The 13,653-nt window shown below is 44.9% G+C and overlaps 1 protein-coding gene across 1 annotated transcript in view; it reads right to left on the reverse strand.

The window, feature by feature from the left end:
- Positions 1–13,398, reverse strand: part of LOC147710167 (E3 ubiquitin-protein ligase TRIM39-like) — a 204,054-nt gene extending 190,656 nt beyond the window's left edge. The window contains exon 1 of the mRNA XM_086920858.1: positions 12,938–13,398. Coding sequence (XP_086776984.1) covers positions 12,938–13,351 — 414 coding nt within the window. The 5' untranslated portion in view covers positions 13,352–13,398. The remainder of the gene's footprint in view (positions 1–12,937) is intronic.
- Between the last annotated feature and the right edge of the window lie 255 nt (positions 13,399–13,653).

Here is a 13,653-nt window from a genome sequence, read left to right on the forward strand (position 1 = left end):
GAAAAGGCTGCCTGCACTCAAGCCACGTTAAAAAAGTTCACGGACTGTGTCCAGAAATCCCGATTAAGGACTGCCCACTTTCAGAGACTGACTCTAAACTCCCCCTGCTAGAGAAAACTCCCCAAGAGGAGTACCATTTAAAGTTGAGGTCTAGTAAGTCAGACAGCGTTTAATTGTTTAAGTCCCCCCCTGGGTGAAGCGGTTAGACAGGTTTCTGACATGAATAAGATAGACCCAAGTAGTCAGAGAGATAGGCGTAACGAGAAAAGAATAAAGTACTGTAAAATTTTGCACAGCAGATGCATAATCGCATTAATTTCCATGTTTCTTCTGAGTCTTACGATTATATGCATAAGTTTAATGTTACATGTTTTTTTCCCTCTTGATTCACATGTACATGCTTCCTCTAATGACACTGTGGAGCACACTTTTAGTGACCGGCCCCCCCATGAATTATCCTATCGTTTAGCAATGCGCAACAATACATTCATCCGTATGTTACACCATTCTCACCAGGCCAGCAATGCCACCAATTGCTGGGTATGTGGCCGACTCCCTCCCTATCAGAAGTACAAGGGAGCTCTGCCCCTCTTTCCTTATCCGTTCACACATAATGGTTCGTGTGGTGCATGGTTTACTTTAATGTCCTCCCTAGATAGTAAGTCCAAGGTTTCCCAAGGCAATTGGATATGGGGGAACCTGAATACAGTCATGAATAAAATATGTTTCCCAGACCAAGAAGGTCTTCCCCAAAGGACAGGTACCGATCTAGAAAATGAAGTGTATGGATTAGGTAATTTTACACTTAACCTCATGACCCTGAATGTGCAGTCTGAGACTAATTCGGACTTGCCGTTTATTACAGTTTTGCCAGTGAAAGGTGAATTATGCGTCAGAAAGAATGGTTCAGTACATCTAGGACACAGTGATTGTAATACTGTTGTCGAATTCAGTGATAAAGTAAAGTCTACTTTCAAAGCTTCCCGCCATTCTTATTTTATATGTGGTCAGACAGCCTATGTACGTCTGCCATTGGATTGGGATGGGACGTGTTATATTGCGTTCCTATTGCAACCTGTTTTTCTAGCCCCGCCTGATTATCATAGAAATCCACATCTTGTACATATAAGACATAGAAGGGAGATCAAGACCCCGATTGTCGACCAGACTGAAACAACATGGGAGCAATATACAGATTTCAATAAAGGATTCTTTTTCTTTGTAGGTCCTGTCCAGAATAGTAAATTGATACGAAAATTAACTAGAACTTTAGAAGCAGTAGTGAACGAGACTACTTCTGCCTTAGGTAATGTAATGGCAGAGTTTTTGGCTTTATTTAGCAGTGATATAGATCATTAGTCTTGCTCACATCTAGTATAGGTATTCTTAGCCTGTGTTGGCCCTTTTAAGCCCTTTTTTCCAGACCTAGAAGAGGATAGCTGCTTAATATGATAATAGATCCTTTATTCTTGACTTTAACCTGTCTATTGCCTATTGGCTTTGACATATTAGACACATTGGTATGGTTTATGTAGGTATTCTGGCAGAGCTAAGGGGCATTTCATCCCTCTCAGGCCTACAGGCCTAGAGCTAGAGGGACTCCATCTTGATGAAGCTGAGAGGCTTTTCAGGGCAAAGGCAAAGTTTATAGTTATAACTGTTGTTCGCCCTAAGCGGACCGGAGAGAACCGGCCAGAGCTGAATCTAATCAGGAATTGTTCCCGGGCTCAGGTCTCTAGACGAAACAAGCAGACTGGTCACTGTGGGAGCGTCTAGCGCAAGGAGCCTGGTGCATGGGATTGGTGGGAGGAAGCTTCTGGCTGGAACTTTCCATGAGGAAACAGCATTCTATATCAGTGAAGTGCAGAGGCGGAGTCAGGGAGTCGAGTAGAGTTGCAGTCGAGTGAAGGTGGCGGTGCCAGAGAGTCGTGTTAAGGTGGAGGAGTGGAAAGCAGTGGAGTGGAGTTGGCAGAGAGAGAGGGTTCAAGCTGGAGAGAGCTGAGTTGAATAGTGAGCTGGAACTGAAGGAAGCAGTCAGAAACAGTTACTTATCAGGAGGAGGTGTGAATAGCTGGAGTCTGAAGTAATGCCTTTTAGAAGAGACGGAGGAGAGATCGTGGACTAACCTATGGGAGCAGATGGAGTTAATTGGACATTGGCGCAGAGACAGAGTGAATAAGCTAGTGGAATGAACGGTGATCAGAGCGGCAGGAACCATTAAGATTGAAGCTGGAAGGTGGAGACAGTTCGTGGGGGAGAGGAGTCCAGTGCAAAGTGATCAGCGCAGAGGTGTACCCAAGAGTGCAGGAGAGAGAGGGAGTCTGAGATGAGCCAAGGCACAGACGAGAGAGGAACCCAGATGACAGCTAGAACAAGACTACACACTAATCAGGTGAATTCTAACCATAATTTGCCCTTATTCCCTAAGCCATTGTATGTTTTAATCCTTTCTCTTTCAGCGGAGTGTTCCTGTTATGTTTAATCTTTTCTCTTTCAGCGGTGTGTTCTACCTATAGTCTTTGTCAGTTCTGTGTAAAGGTTTATATTGTACTAATAAAATAACCCCCAGTTTGTAGAAAACTGGCCTGTGTCTCCTACTTTTGTTCAAACTAGGTAAATAAAGCTCCTAGGTATTTACTAGGTACATGAATGGATGAGTAATCCCAATCAGGTAAGTGGTGATCACATAAATAGGGAGTGAGTGGACCTATGATGCCAAGAATACGAGATGCATGATATTAATTGGCTAACTCCTAATATTGTAGTAGCAGACCCTTAGTGAAGAGACTTCCCAATATATATATATATATAGGTGTTCATAGGAATGTGGTCGTCGTTGATATACGGCGTTAGTGAGAACGCTGGGGGGGATTACCAGCGCGGATACCCACAGGATTGTGGCTTGAATAAGTGAGAGCGCCAGGAAGGAGACTGGCGTGTAGTTTTGCAGGATTGCGAACAGTTTGGAAAAGGGAGCATTGGGTTCTGCAGGCCCATGTGTAGACGCACCGGATTGTGTGTCATATCTGCCCTAGGGTAGACCGGTCTGGGTCTGAGTGGCCGCGAGACCAACTGATGTGAATATAAGTGTGGTGTAGGGTATGGATATCCTTAGTAATCAGTGAGTATTCTTAGTATCCCTATAGATTTAGTGGTGTTTTTAATAATATGAGCTTGTATATTGCGAGTTCCCCATCCTCAGGTAGGTACCCAGGTGCCTGGATAGTTGGTCCTGAGGAGGGATGTGATTACGTTCTGGCTGGGTTGGAGGGGCCCCTAGGGGCTGATCCCATCTAACCAGAAAATCCAGCCATAACATCTGGCGTCTACGAACAGTTTACGAAACCTGTGTGATCTGGCCATGTGCTTAGAGAGTTTCCCATGTGTTCTGAGGGAGTGCCCTGAGCGCCGGTTCCATCTGGCGTAATGTTGCAGTTTGTGTAGCATGTGTGACCTATGGGCTTGAACAGTTGCAGCGGGAGGAGATTGCATTACATCATGGCATTTGGCTTATTCAGGGTGGAAGGAATGGTTTTCATCTTGGTGTTTAAACTGTCAGGGTTGAAGGATGGCATTACATGAGGGAGCCAGTTACATCTTTGTGATGGTCCAATTGTATAAATGTGTGTAAAAAATGCTTTTAAATTGCCCATTAAATTGCTTGCTGCATCTGCTTATGCTGTGCAATGTGAAATGTGTTCATTGTAATATGTTCTGTGGAGTTCTTTGAATATAGCTCCTTGTAAATATGACTTGTGAATAGCGCCATGTTAATGTGGCTTGTGAGGTGCAGGTTCTCATATTGATCTACTGTGTTCCTTGTGCATTGCGCCTTGGATATATTGTTTGTGAAAAGCTTGTCTTGTAAATATGGCTTGTGAATAGCGCCATATTATTGTGGCTTGTGAGGTGCATGTTCTCATGTTGATCTGCTGTGTTCCTTGTGCATTGCGCCTTGGAAATATTGTTTGTGAAGAGTTTGTCTTGTAAATATGGCTTGTGAATAGCGCCATGTGGTCATGGTTTGGACAGGGCATGCTATCATTACGTTAGGCAGGAGAGAGCTGGATCTCTCTCGGGTGCTTGGGGATAACGTTTTGAAAATATGTGTACGTGTTATCTGTAAACGTGAAGAAATGTGCTCATGATTTTCCCATGTATCTGCAGACGTTGGGGAATGATTGTGCTTGAGCTGCCAAAGGGTTAATATCTTGAGTTGAGATGGCAGTCTTTATTTTTAACATGCTGTCAACACGCATGGTTATCTGACCAGACTATAAAAGTCAGTGGATTATTTGATGGTTTGATTTTGACTTTTTTTGATTCCTTGGTCTGCCTATGTGCTTTGTCAGCTTCTTGACGGAAAGGTACCATCTTGTGCTTTGCGAAGGGTTCTGTTCATTTCACATTCTTTTTGGAATGCGTCTACGAATTTGTGTGGGTTTGCCTTGGAACTGTAAGTTATAAATCACCCAGTCGGATTGATAAGGGTTTGCACGGAGAGAGAGCTGTTTTCTTTTAAATACGCTTCTTAATATGCATCCATAGACGTGTGGAGTATTATTTTTGAATGCATGATTTAAAATGAGTGAAATGTTAAGGAGGTGGCCCGTTAGAATGCATGCTACGGGCTGTTTTCATTAATTATTTCTTTGAGGGTTTTCCATCTAGAAAGGAATGTGCTGGTTGCAATGATCACAGGTTGAGAATAATCAATCTTGCCCGACAGTGCATGGTAACATGTGCTTTTAATTAGTGAAAGGCAACCGTGTGCCTTTGAAAAAATATAAAATGTAACATTATTATTTTCCCATATGTAAAATACAACCTTTTTTATAAATGTGTCAGCAAAACCTTCCTTGGTAAGTTCACCAACTCAGTTAGAAAATAATAGGCTGTTTATTAGTGTATGAATGTGGCCCTTTTATTAGGTTGGATTAAATAGCTTGCATGTTAAATTACACTGTAATGCACAATTATATGATGTCTCTGATTGAACTAAGTACAATGTTGAAATGTATCTGCATTTTATGTTGTTTTAAAATTATTTCTCTTTCAACAGCTGACAATGGTCCATGTTAATTCGTTTTTTTTTTCAAATGCAGAATGTATAATTTTGTGTGCAAAACTGAGTTGCCCCTTTCTAAATAAGTGCCCATATTTTAAATGTCTTGCCTTTAGCTGAATTAGTTAGACAAAAGTTTTTTTAGAAACTGGAGCTTTTAAGTAGCAGTACATTGTAATAGAATTGTTTTTTTTTAAAAATGCTACCTTTCGTTAGTTAGCACAATCAGGCCTGGGAACAAACTTGCAAGGAATTTGTTTGTCGACCTTGGCAGACCAGCTGGTTTGTGCAGACGAGTTTTTTTTTTCTTCCCTCTGCAGGCTCCGAACACGGCCCTGTCTCGTTATGATTGGCTATAATCCAATTTTCTTCCGCGGACGGCTTGTTTATGTAAGGGCGGGGGAACTGGCTCTTCCTGGCTGTTGATGCAGGCGGCTTCATTGCCTGCTGATAAGGGACTCTTGCAGACTCTTGCCCTTGGAGTTAGTTAGTTGCAGTGGGCCTGGGCGGGCTTCTCTGATCAGGGAAATGGGAGGCTTGCAGTGCCCTGCTCCTGCTGTGAGATCATCATTTGGCAGTGATTCAAATTACTTCATACTGTAGCCTGGCTCCTACTCTGAAGGGAGAAGGCTGGCTTAGTAAGGATTAGGGTATGTTAGGCCCTACTAAAATGTCATTAAAAGTTAAATTTTGAATGTTTTTAATTAATTAGGATATTTTCTTTTCAATAATGAAAGGCACCCGGGGTGCTTTTTAAATTAAAATTTTATTTTGCAAGAATAATGATACTTGTTTTCTTGTCCCTAGGATTGCTGGGTTGTGGTTGTGCGTGGGCCCCTCCCCCTTCCACTTCCTTTATTGTTTTAGTTTTTTACTTTCATGTTTTTATGTTAGTTTATTATTTTTGGATGATGGAACCTGACCAGACCAGACCGGAAGGGTGATGGATGGCCGCATCGGAGGAAGTGTCCGGATACCGAAGATGCAGGGTGGTGGCCTACACTGAAGCAACAAAATTGACTTTGAACTTTTTTAAAGAACACAATTTCTTCCATAATTCCTTGGCCTGCATTGTTCCCATGTTTTTTTTTTGTTTGTTGACATCACTACGAGCAGGCCCCACTTTAAAAAAAAAAAAAAAACACAAACATGTCACCTATTATAGTTTTTCTGTTTTCTTCAAAACAGTTTTTGCCAATGAAGGACTTTTTTGTTGAATGGTGGTGCACACATGTGTTCCACAGTGTGATGTAAAATGGCTGTTTTAGGCTTGGTGTTACACCAGCTATCTTGTAGAAATGGGGTTGTTTTTTACTGTTCTTACATTTTCACCTTGATTGATCAAAGGGTGGTTACCTTAGACTTTGGATTGTCCTGGGAGGTGTGTCTTTTAGTATGATTATGTATTAATGTTTGCCCAGACCTTGAAAACAGTTTGTCATGTTTACTTCTCAGATTTCACCAAAAAGTTTCTTTAAATTCACAAATGTTGGTAGGCCTCATTTAGGCCCATTGTTATTTTCATCCCACAAACAAGCCCCTACACCAATATATTTCATGAGTCATCATTAGCTTAAGTTGCCTATAGTAGGTAGGGCTCATTTAGGCCCTTTGTTGTTTTCTCATTAGGAGTTGAAACACATTTAGTTCTTAAGTTGACAATAGTAGGTAGACCTCATTTAGGCTTAAGTTGTCCGAAGTAGGTAGGCCCCTTGCTGTTTTCATTCAACACATAAGTCCCTACATCACTAGATTTCACCAGTTATCACTAGAAGTTGAGGCACATTTAGTTTGAGGATGCTTTGGTTAGTTTCTGTTGTTATCAGATCCAATCTCAGATATGTTTCAGCATTCAAGTCAAGGGTGCTTTGATTTGTTTTCAGTTGGTTGTTAGGTTTGTATTCCCTACAATTGAGTTTCAGGTGGAATTTCCTTAAGTTGTCATTCTTTTTAGGGAGTTTTTTTAGTTTTTGATTTGTTGATAGATTGTGTTGATGTTTGTTTATCTGGATGTTATTGTTTATAAGATGTTCGCAAGATAAGGATCTAAGGGTGGATGGCAGAGTTTTTGGGCTCTATTTAGCAGTGATATAGATCTTAGTCTTGCTCACATCTAGGATAGGTATTCTTAGCCTGTGTTGGATAGATTGTGTTGATGTTTGTTTATATGGATGTTGTTGTTTATTGATGTTCGCAAGATAAGGATCTAAGGGTGGAGTGTAATGGCAGAGTTTTTGGCTTTATTTAGCAGTGATATAGATCACTAGTCTTGCTCACATCTAGTATAGGTATTCTTAGCCTGTGTTGGCCCTTTTAAGCCCTTTTTTCCAGACCTAGAAGAGGATAGCTGCTTAACATGATAATAGATCCTTTATTCTTGACTTTAACCTGTCTATTGCCTATTGGCTTTGACATATTAGACACATTGGTATGGTTTATGTAGGTATTCTGGCAGAGCTAAGGGGCATTTCATCCCTTTCAGGCCTACAGGCCTAGAGCTAGAGGGACTCCATCTTGATGAAGCTGAGAGGCTTTTCAGGGCAAAGGCAAAGTTTATAGTTATAACTGTTGTTCGCCCTAAGCGGACCGGAGAGAACCGGCCAGAGCTGAATCTAATCAGGAATTGTTCCCGGGCTCAGGTCTCTAGACGAAACAAGCAGACTGGTCACTGTGGGAGCGTCTAGCGCAAGGAGCCTGGTGCATGGGATTGGTGGGAGGAAGCTGCTGGCTGGAACTTTCCATGAGGAAACAGCATTCTATATCAGTGAAGTGCAGAGGCGGAGTCAGGGAGTCGAGTAGAGTTGCAGTCGAGTGAAGGTGGCGGTGCCAGAGAGTCGTGTTAAGGTGGAGGAGTGGAAAGCAGTGGAGTGGAGTTGGCAGAGAGAGAGGGTTCAAGCTGGAGAGAGCTGAGTTGAATAGTGAGCTGGAACTGAAGGAAGCAGTCAGAAACAGTTACTTATCAGGAGGAGGTGTGAATAGCTGGAGTCTGAAGTAATGCCTTTTAGAAGAGACGGAGGAGAGATCGTGGACTAACCTATGGGAGCAGATGGAGTTAATTGGACATTGGCGCAGAGACAGAGTGAATAAGCTAGTGGAATAAACGGTGATCAGAGCGGCAGGAACCATTAAGATTGAAGCTGGAAGGTGGAGACAGTTCGTGGGGGAGAGGAGTCCAGTGCAAAGTGATCAGCACAGAGGTGTACCCAAGAGTGCAGGAGAGAGAGGGAGTCTGAGATGAGCCAAGGCACAGACGAGAGAGGAACCCAGATGACAGCTAGAACAAGACTACACACTAATCAGGTGAATTCTAACCATAATTTGCCCTTATTCCCTAAGCCATTGTATGTTTTAATCCTTTCTCTTTCAGCGGAGTGTTCCTGTTATGTTTAATCTTTTCTCTTTCAGCGGTGTGTTCTACCTATAGTCTTTGTCAGTTCTGTGTAAAGGTTTATATTGTACTAATAAAATAACTCCCAGTTTGTAGAAAACTGGCCTGTGTCTCCTACTTTTGTTCAATCTAGGTAAATAAAGCTCCTAGGTATTTACTAGGTACATGAATGGATGAGTAATCCCAATCAGGTAAGTGGTGATCACATAAATAGGGAGTGAGTGGACCTATGATGCCAAGAATACGAGATGCATGATATTAATTGGCTAACTCCTAATATTGTAGTAGCAGACCCTTAGTGAAGAGACTTCCCAATATATATATATATATAGGTGTTCATAGGAATGTGGTCGTCGTTGATATACGGCGTTAGTGAGAACGCTGGGGGGGATTACCAGCGCGGATACCCACAGGATTGTGGCTTGAATAAGTGAGAGCGCCAGGAAGGAGACTGGCGTGTAGTTTTGCAGGATTGCGAACAGTTTGGAAAAGGGAGCATTGGGTTCTGCAGGCCCATGTGTAGACGCACCGGATTGTGTGTCATATCTGCCCTAGGGTATACCGGTCTGGGTCTGAGTGGCCGCGAGACCAACTGATGTGAATATAAGTGTGGTGTAGGGTATGGATATCCTTAGTAATCAGTGAGTATTCTTAGTATCCCTATAGATTTAGTGGTGTTTTTAATAATATGAGCTTGTATATTGCGAGTTCCCCATCCTCAGGTAGGTACCCAGGTGCCTGGATAGTTGGTCCTGAGGAGGGATGTGATTACGTTCTGGCTGGGTTGGAGGGGCCCCTAGGGGCTGATCCCATCTAACCAGAAAATCCAGCCATAACAGGTAACCTGACCGAGGAACAGTCCGCTATGAGACTTGTTGTTCTTCAAAATGGCCTTGTCCTTGACGTCACCCTGGCAGATAGGGGCGGGGCTTGTAGAGTCATCGGATCCAGTTGTTGCGTGTTTATTCCTAATAACGCGCCATCCGTGTATAAAGCCATAACTCGGCTTCATGAAATAGCTCACCTGATACACCAGAATCCAGGCTCCTGGACTTGGTCCGGTTGGCTCTGGAGTGTAATATCTGCCTGGGGATGGAAATTGTTATCATTCCTAGGATTAATATTGGTCATAGTATTCAGTTGTTGTCTCTGTCTGCAATGTGGGCCAGCGATTTGCGGCTTGTGCGCCACAGCTTGTATTCCCCGTCCAAGTACACGTTCCCGTTCCCGAATAAAGAAAGATGAACAAATGATGCTTTATGAACAGATAGATGGTCTCATGAACATAGATATATCCTGAAGGGTGTAGTAGGGTCCAAGGAGGGAATGAGGTAATAGAAATTTTCAGGTAGCTAATGTGTCCCCCACTTGCACCCTATCCATGCACCCATGTTCCTTGTATGTCGTGTAACTTCCGTTCCGTGCATACTAGAAAGACGCAAATACATTTGCGTCCATCCTTAACATGTCAGCTATCTAGTCATGCAAAGAAATCCTGTTAATTAGGCTTCTAGGCCTATGGTGCCAACGTCTTTACATGGTGCACCTTCTGAATTTCGCACACGTTTTCTCCATGTTTCCTGGCCCAGTCGAGCTAGGCCCTTAAACGAGGCCCGAGCCTCATCTCTCCTGTCTCCGAAAGCTGTACGCATCCCTGACCCCTGCCTTACTTCCTGCCAGCGACGCGGTGCCCGGCTCGGCCTGGACTGCCTGCCAAAATCATATTTTGCCTACAGTTATCTGCTCAGCCTCCTCGAAAACACATTCCAGTCTAGTGAAATAGGTAAACATATTCCCGGCTGCAGAGCAAAGGGCCCGGCCTTCCTGTACTCCTTGCAAGTGATTTACTGAACCCGTTACCATGGTAGGCCCATGGCTCCGCACATTGCACCAAGACACGTAAGCATGCACTAGCATTCAGTATTGAACGGCCTCTGCCCGAGAGACCTTTTACTTCAGACACTACATCCTCCAAACATGAGATACCAGATATGCTATAGGTACAGGTTGCCCTGACATCCCAGACACCAGGCTCCTCCACTAGTGCTAAAGTCAAAGCCCCCAGTTCTCCCCAGTTCCACGTCATGCTAGTTGCGCGCGCAATTCAGGTCATAGGTTTCTGCTGATCCTGCAACTTTCTCTATGTATCCACCCACATGTGACGTTTCTTGTGACGTTTCTCTGACATGTCCAGTGCACGCCCATGTGTACGCCCTTTTACACGCCTCCTGTTACGCACATGTGTTCTTATCTCTCTCTTTTCACCTGTTACGCCTACTGTATTGGTTTCAATTGTATCATTTTACTATATATAATGTGTAATGCTAATAAAACGTTGAATGTCCCTTCCTGAACCTTAGAGGTGATGGAACATGATATCCAATCCTCGAGGATTTTCCATTAAAGCCCGTATGACGCAGATTCCACGGACTCTGCCTCTCATTTGAATGAGCTGTCTTTTATTGATAATTATATGGAAAAATGATTCGGTAAAATTAATTTCCCCGTCAACAAGAGGATCACGTTCAGACTCCTCACCCACGCACAAAAGGCTCTCCACGACACGGGCCCGAAGTACCTCAACAGCCGCCTCACATTCTACACACCCACCCACCAGCTCCGATCCGCCAGCCTCGCCATCGCCTCCATCCCACGCTTTCCGAAGTCCACCGTCGGAGGAAGATCCTTCTCCTACCTGGCAGCCAAGACATGGAACTCCCTCCCCACTCACCTACGGCTGACCCTGGACCATCTCTCCTTCAGGAAACAACTAAAGACCTGGCTGTTCGAGCAGTAGCACCCCCCCCCCACCCCCACCCCCACGACCGAGGAAGGACCTCTACTGAAGAGAGCGCTGAAGACCAGAGATGGGAATGATGGCCGTCTCCCTTCTACAGGAGGTGCTAGACCCCCAGGACCGAGGAAGGACCTCTACTGAAGAGAACGCTCAAGACCAGAGTCAGGAATGATTGCCGTCTCCCTTCTACAGGAGGCGCTAGAACTCCAGGACCGAGGAAGGACTTCTACTGAAGAGAACGCTGAAGACCAGAGACGGGAATGATGGCTGCCTCCCTTCTACAGGAGGCGTTGGACCCCCAGGACTGAGGAAGGACCTCTACTGAAGAGAACGCTGAAGACCAGAGACGGGAATGATGGCCGTCTCCCTTCTACAGGAGGCGCTAGACCCCAGGACTGAGGAAGGACCTCTCTTGCCGCTGAATGGAGGGGTTTGTCCTCATCACCCCGAGCCCAGTCCACTGCTCTGCACCTTGAGGTGAGGAGGTCGGACACTCCAAGTTTCCTCAGACCGGGAGCCTGTGATCGCAGCCCAGCCTGACGGTCATTCATCCTGTGAGGGGTCCCCAAAGCCAGCGAGCTTCATGCAACCAAAGCTACAGGGGATCTTCACTCTGTGTTCAATGACGATTCAAGTCTAGCGCCTGGACCCTGCACCTCTCTTTGTGTCTGGTGAACCCTGCACTGTTCGGGAGTCATCTGCACCAATGCCCTTGAGACCCTGTGTGCGTCACAATGCATTGCTGCAGCTCTTCTGCTGTGTCTCTGCTCCTGTGAGCTCGTGTGCTACACCCTGCATTGTCGTGTCAAGTCTTCTGACACCGACAACTCACACTGCAGTGTTACACGGAATGAGTATAATGCAAGATCCTAAAACACCCACACACATCCCTTCTGATCCTCTGCAGCCGCCTCTGTGGCTCACAGTATACGGCCCATGATCCCAGCGCTCTGACAGACACACTTTGTGCTCTTTTGCAGGTTCGTATAAGCCCTCATGGAGTGGATTCACTTACAGTCCCTAAACACAAAGAAACATACCTGGTATTTTTCAGCAGCCTTCTCGAAGAACACTTAACACTCCCAAAATATACATTGTATCCTCTTAAAGACTTAACAAGTTTATTCAATTGTGAATCGTGATCGTCCACAGACTGCCTTGTGCTCCTCTGCAGAATGTACATACTGCCTTCACTTGTGAATCGTGAACACCCACACATATACCTTGTGCTCCTGCAGCTTCTTCCTCTGTGGAACTTACACTGTCTTCACTTGTGAATCGTGAACACCCACATACACTCCTTGCACAGACCTCTCTTTGGGCCCCGCGGGTGCATTATGATCCATACACATCCACAGACACACCCTGTTCTCTTCTGCAGCCTCCTCTATGGCATAAACAGGGAGGGAGACCAGATGACTCCATGCAACCGGGACACAACTTTTGCATTTCTAGGATTTTGATTTAACATATCAGTGCATTCTGGGATTTGTAGTTTTGATTCACTTTACTGGACCCTATTGCTTGAACACACCAGGTCAAAATATGTAAAAAGCAAAATTCAGAAATGTAAAAGTGTTGTCCCAGTGACATGGCGCCTTCTGGAACACACAGCGTGTGCTCTCCGGCTGCCGCTTGGTGCGGCTCACCAAGCGACTTTGTGTTCCCTGAATGCCCACAGACGTACCTTGTGCTCCTCTGCAGCCTCCTCTATTGGACTTGCTGAGTGAGTTTTATGCTCGTTGGACTCCCGGCAGACCCAGCATATCATCCTCTGATCCTCTGCACAATACAGCCTCAGCTTCTCATCATGTTTCTCGCACAGATTCTCCTCTGGGGGCTTCACGGGGGGCAGGTGAAGCTGTTTTAGCATTCCCACTATGTTTCCCAGTTGCCTGTTGGGTCGGAGGTTTTTCCTAGAAGATATCACCCTGCACTGTGGACAGGGGAAGTTTCCTTCTCTTCCCTCCCAGCTCTGGGTGATGCAGGAGCGGCAGAAGTTGTGTCCACAATCGATCATCACCGGATCCTTAAAATATTCCAAACAGATGGAACAAGTGGCCTCTTCCTGGAGGTTCCCGAGCTGAGCTGCTGCCGCCATGATGCAGAAATGCAGGAAGTGAAGGTCAGTTTCAGTTTCTCTCTTTGTGCAGTGGGTGTGTCTGTGCGTCTGTCCCTCTCTGTGTGCAGTGGGTGTGTCTGTGCGTCTGCCTCTCTCTGGCTGCGCCGGGACTTCCTGGTTCATGTTGCAGTCACAGAGCAGAGAACTGACTCCTTTGCTCTGACTCGAGTTCCCTCCTTTCTCAGCAAAAATAACAGTAATTTGGTTTTCTTCTCAGGTTCTGAAAGTGCCAGGAGCGGTCTCCTAAATATGAATTTGTATAAAATCCTCCAAGTTATTTT

The sequence above is a fragment of the Lissotriton vulgaris genome, chromosome 5, assembly GCF_964263255.1.
Source record: "Lissotriton vulgaris chromosome 5, aLisVul1.2, whole genome shotgun sequence".
Taxonomy (NCBI): domain Eukaryota; kingdom Metazoa; phylum Chordata; class Amphibia; order Caudata; family Salamandridae; genus Lissotriton; species Lissotriton vulgaris.